This window comes from Pezoporus occidentalis, unplaced genomic scaffold, assembly GCF_034315485.1.
Source record: "Pezoporus occidentalis ecotype Australia unplaced genomic scaffold, CSIRO_AGI_Poc_V1 ctg60, whole genome shotgun sequence".
Taxonomy (NCBI): Eukaryota; Metazoa; Chordata; class Aves; order Psittaciformes; family Psittacidae; genus Pezoporus; species Pezoporus occidentalis.
Window position 1 is genome coordinate 3,612,422 of NW_026915944.1, and position 21,075 is coordinate 3,633,496.

The window sequence follows — 21,075 nt, forward strand, 5'->3', positions numbered from 1 at the left end:
ACATTTTATGGGGATTTTCTGCAGTGTTCCTGCACCCTGAGCTTTTTCACCGAGTTGACATTTTCACTAAATTATCTGCTGTAATTCCAAAAGCTCTTTTCAGAGCAGTTATGGCCTATATAAGGGTTGTTTGGCCTTATATGCCCACTGCTCCATCAGTTAACTGGTATCCAGAGACACTGCTGCAACTTTTCCTTTTTCCCACAGACTTTGAGAGCAACTGGGCAAAAATAGCTTCACTCCACATACTCTAACTGGCTGTTAAACCCTCAAAGGCATTCCATCTTATCCCAGAAAAACTTCGTTTCAACACTTAAAAAAAATTCTAAAAAATCTCTGGTTAGATAATACATGAGGAGCAATACTGAGGGATAAGGATAAGGAGGGGGGATATCAGTCTAAAATTGAGACAGGGAGAAGACAGCAGAAAAAAGCTGTTCCGTGTCTCTATCATAAGACTTATGAGACATCTCATGATGCTAGAAAGAGCAAAGTTCAAAAGAAACAGAAAGAAACACAGAAACTAGAGAAGGTATGGACCTCCTTATCAGGGGATGCTGTGATGGTTAAATATTTACTCTGGCTCACAGGACTGTGGACTACTTTCCGGAAGTGAATATACAGAAACCACCTCCAAAGCTGTAGGAACCTGAGGAATAATTTTGGGACTATCACTGCTCTTTTGCTCTATTCTGCTCTGCCCTGAGCAGCAACTGTGAGCCACTGCCCCAAAATGGGAACCCAGTTGGCCAGTATCCCACAAAACTGCAACATTCCTTTCATAACTATTGGCAAAACAAAGATAATCCTATCTCATATTTTATGAAATTTTACATATACACACACCGCTTTATGTCTATTCTATTTATATCAGAAATTAATAATTTTTCTAGTTTAGTGGTGGTAAGCTTGTAGCTCTGGAGTTTATTTTTGCTACAGGTTGTGACTACTTAAAGCTTTGAAATGATTTCACATTTCCTTGTAAAGAAGATACTGATCATCCTTTGATCAAGTAATGGTAGTTAGTTTATATTTTACAGTACAGCCACACAAATCACAACTAATAATTCACTAAATCTCATAGAAGTATTCCAGTTCTCCCTGAGCTGCTGAGATAGGCTAGATCTACCAGTCAGTTCAAATCCTGCTAAGCTAAAAATGTATAAAGGCTCTTTGCATGTTATAAGGAAGAAATAAACAATCCTCCCCATAATTTCACTTTTATTCCAATTATAAAGCTAAAAGAGAAGTTTCCTAAAAACAGACTCGCAGTTAGCTAGTATCAAGCTAATATATTATCTGCAGTTGCAGATAAAACTTGGTAAAAGCTCTCTTAACTCCCTAAACTGAAGGCTGGCTTAAAAGAGACACCCATTTTAACACTGGTAAATTTGTCAGCACTGGAATTACTGGCAACTGGACTTTCTTGGTCCTAAAGCCAGTGCTTTTTGTTCCATACCAATGCTGAAGTTTGGGGACATGATAACAAGACTCTCAAATCTATTTTCTGAACTAATACAAAAGAAACATTCCAGTTTGCTCCACTAGAGTCAAAAAAGGTCCCAGGATTTAGATGCTGATTACTCCTGAACTGTCAATCTAAGAATATTCCATTAGCATAGCAGCAGTAGTGTTATGGTCAAGATGACCTGGTTATTGATTCCTGCCTTATAAATTACTGGCATTTCATTCAAAACACAAAGGACACTTCGATTCACACAGCTGTGGTTTTGTACAAACCAACTTGCTAAGGGATGTGTTGGGTCTTGCCTGAAATACCTCAGCACCATCTACAGGAAAACAAGGGCTAGACAGCATCTTTGGAGCAAGGGAGATAATTCAAGAGGCCTTCCACTGGAATTGCAGAAATCAGCAGACAATAGGAAATGCTGGCTTGAGCAAATCTCAGATGGAGAGCCGCATTCCCATCTGCAATTCAAAGTGCTCTCTCCATTTTACTATGCTGTTCCTTTATGCCAAAGGCTATGCCAGAAATCTCTGTAAATTTAAAACAGCACATTGTCACTGCATCCATTTGAAGACTTGCCGTTCCCAGCAGCCTTTTCTCCTCTAAAACAAACAGACCAAATCTTTCGATCTTTCCTCTTAGGTCATTCACTCTCCTCCATGCTCTCGAATCCTTCTCGAAATGTGGTGCCCAAAAGTGGATACAATATTCATTACAGCAGGGGCTTTACAATCCTGAATGGGACTGATTCCTAACTTACAGTTGAGAGTCTTGTTCTATGCATTCCTGTCTATTTGCTCTTTCTGCAACTCCGTGTCACTTGTGACTAATCCTCATTTCATAGAGGACCACACAGACACTACTCTGGAGTTGCTGCCACACAGGAATTCTTCATCTTGCAGTTGCAGAAAAAAAAAATAAATCCTATTTCTAGACCATTTCTTCTATCTTAAAAAAAAAAAAAACAACCCAAACAAACCACTTTTAATTCCATGCCTGCCTGGCAAGGTGCTGCAGCCCCTCTCAACTGAGCTGAGTGCAGGTATAATTAAATGTATTTCTCTTGCATACAGTATTAATGGAAAAATACTGCAGAACAGCACTTTATTACCCAGCCAGCCAACAACACTGTTAACTACTCTTCAAATACAGCTTTCCAATAAAATGCACAGCCATTTTATATCTTTAGCAACACCTTTTTACATTTTCTTACGACAATTTCATGCAAAAGTGTCAAAATTTAACTGGCACTGCTTCTCTCCCTCTCACAATGCCTAAATGTGGGAGACACTGCCTTCTGTTACATCTTGGGGGCAGCACCAACGTGTGTTTCTCTGTGGTTAGTCTATGTCAAGGAAGGGTCATATTAGCACGCTCCATGTTCCTCCAGTCACAGCTAAATGCCACAAGATGTCACTGTGTCACTAAAATGTTCGGAAACAAGATCAGGATTTGCCTCATCATGCACAAACACACACCCCTAGAGGAACAAAAAAAAGTAACTAGTAGGTGAAGATTAATGTTAGAATTATAGGCTGCACAGAAAGTGCCTTATTTTAAACTTCAGTACAGGTCTGACGTGAGTTGTAAGGGAAAATATACAACATGCCTTCCAAAGAAGCTGAAATTCACAGGTCTTGAACATAACAAAGCACAGCTTACTGTAAGTTTTATAATGTGCGTTGCAATCATTAACTTATTTAGGCTTTCAGTGCCTTACCTTATAGGGCCTTGTGATTATACCCTCTGTACAAAGGGAACCGCAATCTAGGGAGGGTAAAGGGTTTGTCTAATATCATATAATGTACTCTACAGTCAATCAGGGAACTCCAGCATAATTCTCCCAAGCCCTGACAAACACCCTAATCAAAGGGCACATCATCTTCCTCCCCACTGAAACCTTCTGTGCTCCTTTGTCATGGTCTTTCAGCAAGCGCATGTTGTGAATGGAAGCGTTTGCTCTGCATGAGGAGTCAGCACTGACAAGCTGTCAGAGGCGACGTACGCTGGAGGAGGCTGGTGCCAGCTCCTGCTGAAATTCAGCACTAACTCCACACTCCTTTGAAATCCTTGCCAGAACTTTTAATCCAGCCAAGAAACAGCATGTTACACTTCTCATTCTGCTGAAAGTCCCACCACCTAATGCAAATATACTGTCCAGACATGCACAGTGTAACCAAATGAAGCCAGGGCAGTATCTGACTTGCCATCAGTGCTAGATGCAGCATTTTTCTCTTAGCTACAGGTTTAGAGCATTACAGCGATATGATATTCATATTATGACACTTTCCAATGCCACAATTCACTTATCATTATGCGCCCCTGTGCTAAGGAAGAAAATAATTCTTAAAAGTTGTTTTTATGAAAAGTTTTATGAACTAAAACATATCCAAAGGGAGACCAAGGTAATGATTACAGTAACAATTCTGCAAACATTTCACCTTACAGCTAGACTTCACATTGCTCCTCCTGGTCTAAAACCCAAGTCCCAGCGAGTCAACAGCATGAAGAGGCAGATAATATCCTAAGGAACAAGACAAAGAGATTTCACAAGAAGCAGCATTCCCACTTACCTGTCATATGTCTCTTTGAGATCTCTGGCCAGTTTGCACTTGGGTAGAATGTGATGAAACGGTGACTGCGGCCCTTCTGTGGCTGTGGAAAGTTTCAAAACAAGAAAGCAAAGAACTGATTTCAAATGAAAGAGCGTGTCCTCTTCCCCCACTAGGTATCAACCAGTACCTCAGGGGCAGAATCCATTTAATCTACAATCTACATCCTTGTTTTATCTACAATCATCTTTGCAATAACTCAAGTTACATGTTAAAATAATAGTAAATTAATGCCAGCTTCTCCTAAACCTCAACTCAGTTAAGCACATGTAACTGTGAATTTGACAAGTGATGATTTTAAATGTTTTTGGTTTTATGCATGTTAGTTTTATTTTTTAATGCTTGCAGCAAGATGATGCATCAGTGTCAGAGTTCACCTTAAATACTCCATATTATTATAGTAAATTGCTCTGAAGTACAGGCCATAAAGATGCTCTGTAACTGTTTACTAGCCATGGTAACAACATGTAAGAGTAAAGTTTTCACACAAGAAACCTGGTGACGCAGCACACAGCATTAAAGCATGGGAAATTTGCTCTAGGTTGGGTGAAGCAGGCTGCATATGAGTTCTTCCATCTCAGCCTGACAGGCAGATCCAAATGTGACGGTTCAGTGCCCATTCATTCTCCAGTGACTGCGCTGAACTGAGCTAGCAAAGGAAGTGAACAAGCTACTTTGCTTCTAAAGCTGACATCTCTGCATAGGGATAGCGATCTTGGATGAGGCAAAATGCAGTCAAAAACTGTCAGAATGCTAAAGAGCACCAAAACTTGTTCATACTGATCCCAGCCACAAAAGGAGTAAGAAGGCACAATCAGCACTTTTCTGAAGAAGTGCTCCTGGACAAACACATTCCTGCACAAAGCTAAGCTCAGCACGTACTTTCTGACATGGCAGACACTTCATCCTGAATAGCTAAGATCAGCTTGGCCTCCCTGGTCAGGTACTGGCAGCGGCGCTCCTCGTGCTGCAAGACTATGGCGATTCTTCGGGAAAGATTATGTAAGCAGTTTATCACAGATGGATCTGCATTGGCCTACAGGCAACACAGAAAAGAAACAGGTCAGTCATTCAGCCACAATCACATATATGAAACTACACTGATGGGTAAGCAGTCAAAAAGCCAGGCTGGATGGAGCTTTGAGCAACCTGGACTAGTGGAAGATATCCTGCCTATGGTAGTGGGGTCAGAACCAGGTGGTCTTTAAGGTCCTTTCCAACCCAAACCACTCTGTGATTATATGAAAATAATTATCTTCAGTAGATACCAAGTCAGCCTCTTCGGCAATCGGAAAAAGCAAGGCATTTTCTCTAGCAGCAACAAAACAGAAAGAGATGTCCAAAAGTAAAGAGAAGATTCTGGGATTTCTACACTTGTCTGTGCATCAAACAAACACAGTACCTATAGTATGAAACTCCTATCTGGTTATTTCTTCCAGTTGTTAATGGGCCTAATGAGTTCTGCTAGCAGAGACCAAAGAACTCGGTTTCACACAGTGAGAAAATAAAGTGTCAAGCTATTTGAAAAGGCAGAATGTCATGATGTTTAGGTTAAATTCACCAGCAGTGTGAGGACTGCAGTGCCTTTAACACGGCCCATTCACTCCAAGTTCCTATACTAATGTTTGTCTTATATTCTGACAAGGCAGTAACTATGTGAGAATTACCAACAGGGGATCAACAATTTGATCCCAAACTGGAATGAATTTGGATTTACACTCCCAAACATTTCACAAATATGGCTTACATTTAACACTGCATTTCTGCATGTTTCAGAATGAAAGTGCAGGAAAAATCTATCACATAAGTACAGCTAACGGGGGGGGGGGGGGGGGGGGGGGAATGACATGACTTGGTGGCTCCAGTCTGACTAAGGAGCTGCTTTAAATGTTTGTTAAGACATTTAAAGGAATTTACACTTCTAGCAAGTGATCACTTGGCATGTAAACTAGCAAACTATGACTCATCATTTTTTTATTCCACTGTTCTTGCTGAGTCACGACACGTTGGTAACCCTGGAGCTTGAACACAGCAGGATCGGTGCTGATTACAGCATCTGGGACTTTGCCTGCTCTGTCTGCCCTCTGCAGATGGACTCTCATCTTTATCTCAGAATGCCTCCACCCACCTCTGCAGTGCACTACACCATTCTAGGAAAAAATTTCCACTTGCTTCTTGCACAGCACTTTCCCCAAACTTGACTGCTCTCTATGAACTAAGGATGTCTCATTTGGCAAATGATTTAATGCCACATTACACACACAATTACATCAAAATCATCACAGTGCCAAAAGGAGAAAAAAGCAAGTTTTCCCAGGAAAACCACTAGAAATTAGATTGTGGAAAAATGTGGGCTAGGTGTAGTCTTCACTGCATTTCAGCAAGCTCTTGTAATATTGTGAACAAAAGAGCATTGGTTTCAACACTTCTACTTCCACATGACTCCATGTGCACCCATGTTTGTGTTCACATGTACATCTATACACACTTACCTACAACAAAGCATGGCGCTTTACCAATACACCAAACAATACAATTCCTTGAAGCTAAGGTCTCTTAATGTGTGAAATCTAAACTCAACCCCTGCATTGCAAGTCCTGTCAGGACTTCCTGACTTAAGAATGTCCCAAAGCACAAGAACTCTGGATCCCCAGCAGAACCCAGCGCACAATTTCTTGCTTGGTTCAGACTGGCTGCTGGGATAATTGTCTTGTGTGAAATTTTGCTCTTCAGCTGAGCTCAAGCCACCCAGACTGTGGTCATGGCAGTGTTAGCTGCCATGGAAAAGCCAGCAGTAAGAGAAGGACTAGTGCTAAAAGGAAGAAAACAAATATAAAATCATGACATTATATCCAGTCAAACAAAAATCAGTAATTTCCATAGAGACAGCTATTTCAAGTCCCTCTTTTTATTTTTAAAATGTTTCTTCATATGTGTACGTGCCACAAAAATAAAATGATAGCTCCACAGATGCGACCTGCAAGCTGGAAAGAGAAAGCCAGAGCTCAAAAATCAAGTAATGCTCAAACATCCCAAAATTTCTAGGTTTTACACCACCTAATTAGCACAGCCAGAATCCCTTAACACAGATACCAACATCTAGTCGGTAGAGTAGGCCTAAAAAAATTCCAATCAAAAGCTGTATATTTGCATCATAACCTACTTCCTCTGTACTTGTACCTTCTTCTCATTTAGAATGCTACAGCTGCTGCTCCCTGGTACTCCACATCTCACTGCTAAGAGGAAGTAGCTTTCAAATACTGTCTATTTCATTATAAAAGAAAAAAAAACTGCAACAAGAATCTTGTTGCACTGAACAAAGGTACATGTGCTTGTAACATACAGCATGAGTAAGGGCTCAAAACAGCATTGTTCTGAGCCAGTCTAGGCTTCTGAATGACTCTGCCCTGAGGTAGCTTGGATTGACCAAGGCCATGGTGGGGACCTGACTCTTAAGTTTGGCCAAGCATGAGCCACTCTCCACACCGCCTGCTGCCCCTGCTTCTGGAGCACAGCTGATCGCCAATGTCTGAGCTGCATGGAGTCACAAGGCCTCAGGAAGGTGCAGCTGTATGGATTTGGTCCTGGGAAGGAGCAGAACAGTCAGGTACAGAGTGTGGCATCTGACACAGGACAGTCAGACCCAGGCTGCCTTCTCCCACAGCTCTGCTGGTCAAACCTTAATTGCAGGGCCTAGAAAGTCACAGCAAATTACCAGCTCACTAATAATGGAAGACAAGATACATGCAGAACTTGCAACTGGGTTCATCTCTGTTTTGCAAAGTGGTTTTTTTGCATGTCTTTACATTCTGGATATATAAAAACAAACACTCAGAAAATGTCCAGAAGAGTACTTGTTTTCCATTGGCCTGAAAACTTTCCAACTTGTCACTGCCATATTCTACATTGTTTAGGTCCATTGTTTCAAATTCAAATCCAAAATCCAATGAAATGTTTTACAAAAGATTACTGGAACCTGAATCTACTGCATTCTCTTATACATCCAAATCACATCCCGCTGTCAGATGGAATGAAGACAGTCCTTACCCTTAGTGCAAACACCACGTTGAAGAGAATCATTGTGGGCATCTCTCTCTTTGGTGAGGGATCAGTTTTGGATACCTGAAAAATATTTTTCAATAAATCCCACAGGCTAGTGTCAACTGGGTCCAGTAACAAAGAGGGAAAGAAGCCTAACTCAGTCAAATAGCAAGTTTACTGAGTAAAGAGAGCAGACAAATCAAATTATACCATCAAATTTGACTTGTAAAAAATAAAACTATGATTTTTTATTTTTTTTTTAATTAAAGTGCCACAGTTACTCTACGACACTGCCTTTTTTGAGAAGCTGTGAAGACTTAAACCAAAGCATTTTGGTCATGACCATAGAACATAGCAGTCTTAATAGGTGTCTTTACTATTGCATTTTATCATCTTTAGGGACCCTACATTTCAATTCCCCATTTGGACTGAGTCATGTTACAAACTGTTGCTTTTATTAGACAAAAAAATACACTCTAGAAGTGCAGTACTAAAATACGAGGTTTTTCCCTTCCTGCAGGATTTCAAACACATCCTACAGCCCCCCCTATTCTTTCTGCAGAAGAGAGCTTCAGCCCTAACTCAGGTACAGACTTTCTGGTGAGAAGGAACAGTGGAAGCCATCACATGCAAGTTGAGGTTCTGCATTAAGACAAAACAACCCTGAATGGAGCAAGTGTCACCACAAGATGGAGCACAAAATCTGGAGGACATTTCTGCCGCCCCCAAAGTTCCCTGCTGAACACCCATCCAATCCCACGTGAAATCAGCTATAACCTATGGGGCCAAAAACCCAGGCAACCTAATACTGGGTCTCTACGCAACACGAGCATGTGTAGCTAATGCAGCATCTGAGACAGAGCAAATGCAGAGATGCTGGCAAAAGCAGAGCTGCATCCACCCTTCCTGACACGTCCCAAGCATCAGCAACAAACTGCTCAGCAGTAAGCTCCAAAATCTGAGTGCTTTCACTCAGCAGTCTTAAAAATTAGAGAAACTAAAAGCAGCAACAAAATTTTGGGTTTTTTAAGTATAAGTGAAGTCCTATCAAAAAGGCCATGACAGGAGGGTGGTAAAGCCAATTTACTGTGTTTATTTGTCTGGACTTACAGGTGCCAGGATGTCTCGTGAACTTTAATAGAGACTCAAAAGCATTTCCAAACATAGGGATTGATTCTGTTTCCTCCTTAAAATCAAAGAAACTGGCACCATTAATATCAATTAAAATGCAGGCTAGATTTCATATCACCTCTTGTCCAGAAAAAAAAGAAGAAATGACTAAGCTGGAAGAGAAAATGCTGAAGGAATTTGAAGAATTCTGAATATTCCTACATAAAAGGCAGTCTGGCACACAGGATTAACTGCTTGTGTTCTTGTAACTCCTGAATCTCATCTGAGTAAGAATTTGCTGAGCTGTCCTATGGATTAATTTACTATAGTAAGAAACCTGGAGAAACCCAAACCAGAGATTGTCAGGTCTCCCCAGTCACTGCCTTTGGTTTATGGGAAAGGAGCTCCATCTAGCTTCCTCCTAACTGCAAAAGGGTCCCAGATTTAGACGCAAAGGAACTAGCAGAGATGGCTGCCACGTCTAGAAGTTTCTAGACACTAGAAACTTCTGGTGTGCCTACTGGGGTGATAAGACACACCCAAAAAGATCCTACAAGGAGAAGCAAAGTCTTTAAAGCACTTTATAACTTCCTTCATTTACCCTGATGCATTTTTATTTGGACATACTGGAAATGAAGAGACATTTCATGCAAATAGGATAAAACTGACTGGGAAGTGGAGAGAATGTATAATAATATGTGGTGAAGAAATGCAAATACAAGTTTTTAACCTCATTTACAGCACATTTTGGAAGTTGTGCCTTTCAGACAAGATTAACAAAATAAAGGAATCTGATACTGTGAGACAACATGCCATGCTGTTAGGGCACCAACAAGTCTTAATGGCCCTGACCCATCCCAATTGGGTCCCTCAGGCTCGTCCCTGGAGCCCCATTTAAGCTCAGCCCAGGGCCTGTAGGTATGCCTGCCTCCAGCCCCATTTCAAGGATGGGCCTTCAACCTATGTTGTCATTGGTAGCTTGTCTCCTGGATGGACCTCTGGTTAAGAACATTGCATTCTTGTCCTCCAGCTCTTTCCCTGGTCCTGTTTCCTTTTTGCTCCTGGCTGGGGGACCCATATGAACCCTACGCCTGGTTCATCACTTGCCTTGACTGGGGGTGTTGATGTAGTTGCACAGCTTGGGGACGCCTGAATTCTCTCTTCCAACACAGCTTAAACATTTGAGGACTGAGTCTCGGTGACCCTACATCACATTTCTGGTAGACCCTAGACTGAGTTTCAAAAGTGGAACACGAGCATCTTTTGATGCTTGGAGCCAGCTCCTCACTTGGATTAAAGCAGTCTGGTCCAAATATCAAGCAGCAGATGCTAACAATCTGTTTCCATCTCTAATTATAGAGAGAACGATAAAATCGGCAAGCAGATTTTTTTTCCTGAAAAAGTGAGTGACTTAGTAAATGTGATGAAAAATGAGACCAAAGCAGTTCAGTGCAAGAGAAATCAGAGTTAAAATTCAGAAATTACCAAAGCCCACTTCATTCTTACAGTCCATCTTGTGACTTTGTCCACAAGAAGATTTTAGACCTCTTTCAACTTCCTGCCTGTTCTAAGCAAGCCTTGTGAATGACCTTTAGCACCAGTAAGAGTTAAAAGCCAAACAAGGCTAATGAGGCTTCTAGACTTTGTGAAGGTTTTGGGTTTTTTCAACTGCCATACTAATTAGAGGTGCTAAAAAGCTAACTTGCAATAACTACTATAATGAGAAACAGCTTTTTGAGCTGGACTGCTTAGTGTTACTTCTCTTTACCCACACTAGAGCAACCAGAAAGGGGCCTCTGCGAATCACTGACACAGCTCCCTCAGTTTGCCACTCACCGTATTTATCTGGAAGTAGAAGACAGCTTTGCGCATCAGGAAGTAAAAACAGGATCAAAACCCAACACACACATTCTGAATTCTGTTTCCTAAGCCATGCAGTTTGTAAAGAATGCAGGTCCCCAGAGTGGACCTCATACCATACCTGCCCCAGGGCATGCTGAAGCAATGTGGGATGGCCAACAAAGCGAACATTATCAATCTTCAGTTCAAACTTTTTGCCACACATATCTGACTTGGTAGCCAAAATTGTTGCCAGAATGACATCCGAAAACCTTGAAGAGCAGAAACAGAAGTTATTACAATTTTCAAAAAGCATACCTGCAGAATATTCCTCCAAATAGAGATATATTTAACTCATGAGGTTCTGAAGTATTGAAAGTTGTGTTTAATTGTTGTACCTGGAGCACCACCAATTATGTAAAATTAAGAACTCCTTAATTACATCTCTCAGATCATCACAATTACGAAACAGGAAGCATTCACGACAAAGGCTGCAGGGTCATGCTTATTTAATTACATGCTGAGCAAAATACATTGGAAAGATTAGATGTAGTTCGCTTAAATACAAAACCAGCTTGAGTTAGCCATTGCCTGGATTTAACTACAGGTTAATGAACTTACTAAGCAACTACATATTGACACAGCCTGTCACTCAAGCACAGAGATCTTCAAGCCACCCACTACGGCAGAGGGGAATGCAAGAAAAAGCTGATTCAATTCGAAGAAACATATAACCAACACTTGAACTTCCTTTCCCTAAGCTCGTCAGTGAGTTACTCAACAGCTCCCAGCCTGTGGTCAGCCTGTTGCCTGGCCTGATCCTGGCTTTCTCATTTGATAAACCAAACTGAGACAAATTCATGACAGGGCAGGCCCTTCTCAGCACCAGCCATGGTGTTACTGGATTGCTCTGGATTGGTGGTGAGAAAGAAAGCAGCTACAAGACAGGAATGCAAGTACAGGAGTCTGCCCTGTAAAAGACAGCTACTGCTGCAAAACAAGTAAGAATCCAGTGTGACAAGGGAGGAATTCTGCAACTGCTCTTTCTGACGGCCTTGCAACACTGGCCTGGTCTCTACAAACACTTGTTTTATTTAGGGTGCCTCCAACATGGTGGAGCTCAAATCCACAGGGAGGAGGACCTCAGCTAGCTGCTGGAGGAAACTTGCAGAATAGGAGCACTGCAAGGTTTGATATTAGCAAGTTCTTTCCTCACCTGATTTCTTGGAGGCTCCCATTTAACCAAATTAATTTCAAACCAGTTTCTGATGAGACCAATTTTTTAGGAATAAAAATGTTTATTTGATTTTCTTTATTTACATTCTGAGACGTGTCTCTGTCAGACCATCCCCATAAACCAGGCAGGTATCCCAGATAACATAGTATCACTCAGAGAAAAGGGCAGGCATGGGTGTGTGCTGCACTCACCTTATCTCCCAGCCACAAGTGAGCCCTCGATGCCCAGAAAAGGAATTAATGTATCATTTTTCTGGCTCATCTGAGTTATGGAGTACTACAGAAATTGAGACAAATGCACATAGCCAGGTCTTCTGCGTGTATCCATCTGCATACGACCCAGGGGGCATTTCTTTTATGAGACCTATATATGCTGAAGATGAAGGACAACACAGGGGCTTTACAAACTGTCAGAGCCCCAGTGTTTGTACAAACAAGTCATCTTGACCACAGCACATTGCTTACATTTGGCTATGGAAAGAGGAGCTGCGTAGAAACTTCCAAATCCCTGACCACTGCTCCAAACACAGCTCAGGGCAAGCAGAGAGACAGGGAGACTAACCAGAGACTCCTGAGATTACTGAGCCTACGCTTTTCAGCCACCGCACTGGGCTGTATAACACATGGGTTTCATGAAGAAAGAGCAAAGCGGTCTCAAACAGGACCTGGACTGATGGTATCTGGAGATCACATTCAAAATAGAGAAAAGAGTCACCATGACAGCAGTGAGTTTTCCCCCTCTTTCTGCCCTGTTCAGCTGTGCTCCTTAATAGGCTCATCACAGAGCCAGGAAGACTAATAGCAATGGATCCAAAACGAGCATATGTTTCAGGGCATGAAACCAGAAAGAGGGTGAACTAGAAATTGTCTGCTTGTCGGTAAGAAATTAGTTACTCTTCCCTCCCCAGCCTTGGCAAAGGATACCTTGGGAGCTGGAAAACTGATCATCAGAATGACTTTCAGCACTGTTAAGATTTGTCTTTTACAGGAAATTACACTAGCATATCTTCTAACAGATAGATGTGATGCTGAATTAACAGTTCAGGAGTTCCCAAGGAGAGTTCAGGACATCAACAACCTTCTGTCTGCCCTACCTTGTAGGTGGCTCTGTGGGGAGGAAGAGGTGAAAAGGTAGATTTTGTAAAGTCCTCAGTATCTTCTCACTAGCAGAAACTTCTCTTTCTGTGAGAGTACTGTAACTGCAGTCAGACAACATATTTAGGATAGATAACCCTGTGATGGGCTACACAGATGGGTACAGACACCTGGTACCGCCACAGACTCTCCCAAGAGTGACCTGGATTCCAGCCCCATTCTCCTTGCCTAAATTTATGGGGATTTCTGGTTTAAGGGTTTTCTCCCCCAGTGCTCTTCCTAATTTATACATTTCTTAGGCCTCAGGATGATAGGGAGATTGAGGGACAACAGATACACTATTCCCATCATTTCAATTAATCATCTTAGAAAAGGACACTTTTACTTTAAATATTTTAATACTGATTTTCTAATCTCTGGGGTATATTAGATAACCTAAAAATACTGACTTATCAGAGCCCAAGAGTTTGTTAGAAGCAGATTAGGTTTCACAGTTGGGTAGTAACAGTCCCTTCTCCTTCTATGAGACTACTCTGAGGATTGTGATTTCCAGAGGGAAGCAAACCTCTCCCGTAAAAAGGAATTCAGCAGGCAGAAACTAAACACAAGAAACAAAAGCTTTCATTTGCCCCAGATATCCTACCGCTCCTCTCATGAGCTCAATATAGCAGCAACAGCAGACAATCTCGCACTACGATACAAACCATACTAGTGCAGATCGACTGCTGTCACCAGTATCTCCTCTGGAAACCCAGCTGAAACAACAATTGCTTTAGCACATGGAAAAGGAGGGGGAAAAGCACCTCAAGCACAAATTCACTTCTTCCCCCCAAGAATGGCTAATAACTTTTTATATACCACAGGAACTGAAAGCAAGGGTTTTGTAAAGAATTCTTCTTTGAAGTACTTTAGAATGGGAGCTGAGTATGTAGGTGAGCATCTTCAGGTTAAGCAGGGACTAGAGATGCTGTTTAATACTTCTGGGGCACTGGGTAGAGATAAGTGCTTTTTCCTCCACACATCCAAAAAGGGGGTACAGTGCAATCATCCAGTTAAACATAGTAGGGCACCAAGAACAATCAACCAGCACGGCTGCTCAAAACCAGGTCTCTGAAGAGTTCTCTGTTATTACTGTGATTAAATAGTTTACTCACTGATCTGTACTTTTAAGTCATTGGTCATCAGACAGCAATTTATTTTAGGGCTCCTTGTTGGAACAACTACAATGCCAAGGCTATACTTGTTGCATTCTCATAGGATCACAACCTTTCTCAGTTCACAGAAGGGACAGTACCACACCTATTCTGAATACCCTACAGGAAGCACAGAAATGTTAGTAGGCCCTTTGTAATTACCCTGGCATACACCTTTAGCAGTACATTTTCTACAGACATTGTGATTTAGCATGTAATTATCTCATCATTTGGTGTAAAACAGAAACCAGAAACAAAGCACAATTACAAGGATGGTGAGAAAAGAAAGCCATTCTAGACAAAGTTGATTGTTTAGAACGTTTGGTCTTACCCGGAAACCAATTGCTCATCAGTTAGAGGACATTGGTCTCTGAAATGGGAACATGGCCATAAACACAAAACAAAATACAACAAAAGAAAATAAACGAGGCAAGTACATAAAATACAAAAAAAAAAAAAAAGAAGAGATAATATTAAAAACTAAGATGAAGTATTAAGGGTTAAACTCCTGAAACTCCTGTAAAGGAAATACAACTATTGCAGAGTCAAAAGTTAACGGTAGGTGAATTCCAGGGACATACTGCAGGCTTAGATTGACAACATGGAGAAACAGGCCAAGGCATTTTCATCTTCTCACTAACACTGGCTGCTGTAATGTGATCCTACAATACACTGCATTTATGGAGCTGTATTTACATGATATATTTTATTTCATGCTTACCTTAATAAAAAATAGAAGAGGTTACGGTCTGATTTAGAGCAGATTCTAAACTTCAGTTTCTTTTCTAGACTATTTCTGGCTTTCTCACTAAAGGAACATCCTGTGCAGCCCCAAATGACCCATAGCTTTTCCCATACCCACAAGACCCAGGAAAAGAGGATGCCAAACATTTATTGTTGCATGCACAGCCAGGATTCTACAATGGGCCTTGCACACAGAGCCACTGCTTATTCTCCCAGGGATCTAAACAACAGGTACAAGCCTGGCCAGACTCACAAGCATGAAATCATTCTCCAACTCTCTGCCTGTCCCCTTTAATCCAGTGATTAAAAGGAATTGTCCCAGGCAATAAGCAGAAACTTAGGAAGAGTAGGCTGAAAAAGTTTTCAAGGCAAACAATCCAAAAAGGCTCTTTACAACAGGCATACAGAGCAAGGCTCTGTTAACAGCTGTACTCACTTTTGTATCAGAGAAACAAACACTTATTTTCATTTTAAGTCAAACCCTTTTTTTTTTCCCTCAAACACCAAGGAAAAACAGGACTTGTTTCCTGAAATAAATTTCCCAAATTTACTAAAAAATTAATCTGATAAAAGCTTTATACTGTCCACATTAGAAAGAGGATGCAAAATGAAAACCTTAACAATTATTTAATCCAAAAGACTGGTCATGTTGAAAAGGGAACCTAGAGCAATCCTAAATGACAAACTATACAAAGAGAGTGATATTACAGGAAGGGTGTTTAAAGGCATGGATGGACGAATGGAAAAGCACAGGCTTACAGAAAGGAAGCCTTTCAGAACACATACAAGGAAGAACACTGGAGTCCAGTGAAAGAGGGACAGAGGATACAGAAATGTTATCACAGGAGAGCTACTGTTTGTTAGAAAGGGACATTCAATTCCTTGTTTGTCAGTAACTTGGGGTTTGTTATAACAGAAGCATTTGGCCAATTAATGACATCAGTGCTGACGCACTTGCTAAACCTCTTTTGGTTAGTCTGTTAGGCTACTAAAAAATGCCAAGTCTGGTCTAACATATGTTGCTATACGTGCATCCTCATTAGAATTTTTGCTTGCTGACTATACCATTTTCAGAAAAACTACAAAACCCATTTCAAACCAATTCAACCAAGCATTACCTTATGGCTTCTAAAGGGTATTTGCCTCATGTATTTTTGGGAGGAGGAAGGAGACATGGGCAGTCATCTCCATGAACTGTGAGGGCTATGTATTACTGGTAAAGCACTCAAAAACTGAAAGATGTTTCTGAAGACAGCTAATGATTAAAGGCTGAGAAGAAGCCAACAGAGACAACTGACAGGCAATTTGTTTTGACAGTGACAGATTCTTCTGAATACCTTTTTGTTGCACAGCCACCATCAACACACCTCAACCACTTCTGCTGCTTGACTTCCTATTAAGGAAGGAAAATCTGTATTCTGAAGACTCAAACTCACAGCTCCATTAAGTAGAAATTAATACAAGCAAAAACACACTGGTAACCTAGAGGTAGGACTGTCATGAATAGGCTGCAGCTGTCTATAAAAACCAAAAAGCTTAACAATGACCAGGAAATTTGGGTCTAAAGACTAAAAGAAATCCAATTATGCGTATCATTATGCTATACCAAAATGGAGTTAAGGCACCCAAACTAATCTAATTTCGTTCTTTCTGAGGCCATAAAGGAATACATACACCTCAACAGCTCCAGGAAAGGGCAGCTCAAAAATAATCAATCTGGGTTCCAATAGCATACGGAAAAAGCCACAGTGAACCTTATTTTTAGGCTACAATCAGTGCTAAATTGCTAGTAAATTAAAGACAGCCATCCAGTATAAAAAAGGATGAATCCATCCCTCGTAAAAACTATTGCAGCAATAAGGTAAATCTGAATCAACCTTTTCAACGGAACATGAGAACACAGCAAAAACCCAACCCCTCAACATTATCAAACTTGCCATACACCATCAACCCCACCTAGAAGTCTGCCCGCTCCAAAGCCTCAATTTGTGCCACCAAAACCATCCATAGATGCTACTGTGATGCAGTGATTAAAAGGGATCTTTTTGCCACCTCTTCCTTAAAGAAGCCTTCCGGAAATAATATGAAACCATTTGATAAATTACTTTCATCAAGAGCAACTCCAATCAGAAAAATCACCACCACCAGAAAACAGACTGGACTTCATGCTGGTGAAATCTCTCCGTTCATGCTGAACCGAGTGCTTCAGGAAGAGAACCACTGCACCACTGCACTGTGGAAGAACAAACTTACAGAGACAGAACTGCCATCAGGGGAATGGCTCTCCAGTCACTATTCCCAGTCTCAATGAGAAACCACAGAACACATTCTGACCAGGAGCGCAGGAGTGAAAATTCAGAACACTGGTGAAGGAAAAAAAACCCACGGGCTCAATGACAATACTGGTTTTACAGCACATGAAAAGTGAACTCCTTCTGTTCCTAGTTTACAAATCACATGCATTGCACCATCTCCAAGACATCTGCACTTTTCTGCCTCCACTCTCCCTTTAAAATCTCTTCTGCTCCAAGGTACCAACTTCTGTTACTCCTAAACCAGTCTGATACAAATCAAAAGTCTGAGCAATCTGTCATACACACTTCTGAAAATCCCTTTTTGCGTTGTGCTGGAAGAAGAGCCTGTGTACCTAAACCAGAAGTTTTAGGCTACAATCAGAATTAGGTACACTTAAGGTACAAACAGAAGTTTTAGGTACACAGGCCCTTCTTCCAGCACAAAAGTCCAGGGAAGGGTATTAACTCTGCCAACAAACCTCCTCTTGTCTAATATAAATTAACAGCACCAGCATATAAACAGCATCAGTGGTTTCTTCCACAAGCTGCTGTCACTGAAGAGAAGGATACATTTAACTGCTACATCAGTTGTATGGGATGCAGTGTACTTACAACACTGATTACACTGATACTGGGAAAAAGCTTTTCAATAAAGAAACACAGTTCGAATTTTTGAATGCAGATGCCCAGCCATGTAAGCAGCACAAGCAGTGTGCTGGACCTCAGTATCTGGCCTCTAACAGAACCAGCATTTTCAGAGCAACATAAATGCTCCTTTTCTTCTACTTCCCCTTCATCTGCATGGCAGCTATAGACGGATCCATGGGAGATAATTTAAGGTGCTTCCTACTAATAAACTGGTGTTGGCAAACAGCTCAATTTCATCTAAGAAGATGTGAGGCTTATAAACACCGACCTTAGTAAGCATGAATTTGTATGTATTGCTATATACGAAACTGTGCAAGTGACAACTTCTGTTTTCCGAACACCATCACTGCAGAGGGGATTTCTGTCTTAATATGTTTCATTCAGCACTTCAGAACTGTAATACTTGTGTTTAGTGAGCTCAGTTGAGAGATCCCTTTTACACACTAAAAGCTTAACAAATACCTGACCAGTAGATTAAACACTAACTTTCAAGTCCAGAGTTCTGGACACCACTACAATGAAATAATCTAAACCTTTTCTTAATGTGGGTTATATGCCAGCACATTCAACCTACTTAAAACCAGTTTCAGAAAAACACTAGCAGTTTTCTCATCTAACCATAATTTGAAATCATAAAAGCTTTTCTTAAATCACTATAGCAGCCACATATTGCATCACACTAATTCAGCACCACAGGCAACATTCCGCCATCATAACTCCATATTAAGAACTTCTTCCAACCTGCAGAAATGGCAGAGGCAACAAGAATCAGTATTAGACAGAAGCTGGTCCTGTTCCAACACTATCTTAATCTACACGTAGGGAAATACTAGAGCCAGGGTTTTGAACAGCAACCAACAAAATCCCTGAGATAACCAGCACTGCACTGAGTCCTCCTAATGTGCACACTAGCTGCTGTCCATAGCACATAGCACAATGCCATTCACCAATTCTCAAACTTAAAAACCAGGGCTTGCTCCCACTGGAGTTGTGCGCTGTACCAAACTGCACTCACCGGAGACACAACAGAAGGCAGTATCTGAAGGTTTCAAAGATGCCAGAAGAGGCAAGAGATAGAGGTTACTACCTCAAGCAAAATGCTTTTTCGTAATATCCCAGTCCTGGAAAAACATATGAATTGATGAAGTTTACTGTCACGGGTGGTTTTAATTTCAGGTAAGCCATTCTCAGTCACAGAGTTAAAAACACGCCTACATGTTGTGAGGTTGGAATCTAAATTTCTTGAGGGGGACACAAGTGATGAATACTCCTTTTTCACTATTCTATGAGAGAACAGAGGAACTGGCCCATTTTATTAATATTGGGGATTTAAACTTATATCACACACACAACAAAAAAAATCTGCAACTGAATTATGGGCCAACAGTCCAAAAAAACCTTTTTATTTCCCAGATTTGTGTCATATCCAATAGTGACAAATTTAGAACCATGCAGCAGATCTCAAATTTTCTACAGAAACTAATTACAGAGTTCATTTGTATGTACATGCATGCTGGACACTGCCTATTTTCCATGCGTTTGTTACCCCCTGATTTCCTGTAATGGAAAAACCCTTTAAGTCTCACTTTTCTTTTAAGCTACTATTTCACTCCACAGACACAAAGGCAGCTATATCTGGGGAAACAAAATTAGTTATTCATTAGTGCACAGCAACTGCATATGACAACTACATGAGCTAGGGAGGAATTTGAGGCAACTGAATAATACATCCAGTAAAGAGGTATGCAGGTAAAGAAAAGCGGAATTTTGCCAAAGGATTAATACTCCTGGTTTTGAAAAAGTAACACTGCCTTTCTAGTGGGCATGAAATACCTGATCTATACCTTTCCCAGAAAACAACAGATTCAGTAGCGCTTCCTCATGAGACATTCCTCATTACTAAGCACTCATTTACTCATAACTTTGCATTAAAGCATTTTCTGGCAGGCCGTCGTCTATACAGTCTGAGAAAATTTGCCTACTGAATCAAGAAGCAACAGAGCCAGGGGCCATGTCTCTTCTGTTTCAAAATCTTGAGCAAGGCGAAATGCTTCCCCCTACCTGGAGTCCCCATCGGGATCTTCTGTGGTGTCACCAGAGCCATTCACAGCATATCGACTCCTCGGTTTATCTGAAGCAAAGAACAGACAACCTTTTCTGGGAACAATTTCCTTAAAGTGTGTGTCAAGAAAATACTCATCTGTGCCCTTTAAAAACTATCAAAAGGCAGATCTAAAAAAAGTAGTATTAAAACCAGAAAGCCTCTTCATTTTTAGGTTGAAGTACCTGATCTTGTTTTTTCTGTTCTCATTCAGAAACACAGTAAAAAAAATAGGAGAAAGAGGCTAGGGGAAAGAGTAGAAAATGTAACATTCACAGAAACAACTTTTCTCTCAAGTGCCAGGTAACCCTTTGCAGTTTTAGACAGAGTGGAAAACAGAATTTTGCCTGATGCACTTCCCTCTTTATTGCTCAGGTTTCACGGCCATAATGCTCCAGAAGCCCCTCCTGCAGTGCCAGGTATCAAAACCCTTTACCAACAAAAAGCAGAAGTGGGGTGGGAGGGAAGCAGCCAGCCAAAAGAGAAAGACATCATGTCCGATTTTACCTATAAAAACAAGTAATGGTTTAAGGACAATTCTCTCCTGGTAGAAAGGGACTCACAACCTAGAGTGGTGCCAAACCTCTCATGATATATGTCAGTTAGCAAGCGACCCTAGTCAAAGAGCCTCCGGCAGGGGGATTGGACTAGATGATCTTTCGAGGTCCCTTCCAATCTCTAGCACACTGTGATA

General features: G+C 41.1%; 1 protein-coding gene and 2 long non-coding RNA genes across 6 annotated transcripts in view; 2 read left to right on the forward strand and 1 right to left on the reverse strand.

The window, feature by feature from the left end:
* The window catches only part of NPRL3 (NPR3 like, GATOR1 complex subunit), a 44,181-nt gene that overhangs the window by 22,457 nt on the left and 649 nt on the right, over nucleotides 1-21,075 (reverse strand). The window contains exons 2-7 of one of the 4 annotated variants that reach the window (XM_062639461.1): nucleotides 20,342-20,411; nucleotides 14,926-14,964; nucleotides 11,213-11,342; nucleotides 8,128-8,202; nucleotides 4,963-5,116; nucleotides 4,042-4,123 (exon numbers count right to left, since the gene is read on the reverse strand). In XM_062639461.1, the coding sequence (XP_062495445.1) occupies nucleotides 4,042-4,123; nucleotides 4,963-5,116; nucleotides 8,128-8,202; nucleotides 11,213-11,342; nucleotides 14,926-14,964; nucleotides 20,342-20,411 (550 nt within the window). Of the gene's footprint in view, nucleotides 1-4,041; nucleotides 4,124-4,962; nucleotides 5,117-8,127; nucleotides 8,203-11,067; nucleotides 11,190-11,212; nucleotides 11,343-13,400; nucleotides 13,546-14,925; nucleotides 14,965-20,341; nucleotides 20,412-21,075 lie in introns of those variants that run through there. The other 3 variants (XM_062639462.1, XM_062639463.1, XM_062639464.1) reach the window with 3 other exon arrangements.
* LOC134174476 (uncharacterized) lies at nucleotides 5,028-11,350 on the forward strand. The gene is made up of 2 exons (XR_009968667.1): nucleotides 5,028-5,142; nucleotides 8,642-11,350. It is a non-coding gene; the product is annotated as an uncharacterized LOC134174476 (long non-coding RNA).
* Nucleotides 15,451-16,357, forward strand: LOC134174475 (uncharacterized). Its single transcript, XR_009968666.1, has 2 exons — nucleotides 15,451-15,637; nucleotides 15,669-16,357. It is a non-coding gene; the product is annotated as an uncharacterized LOC134174475 (long non-coding RNA).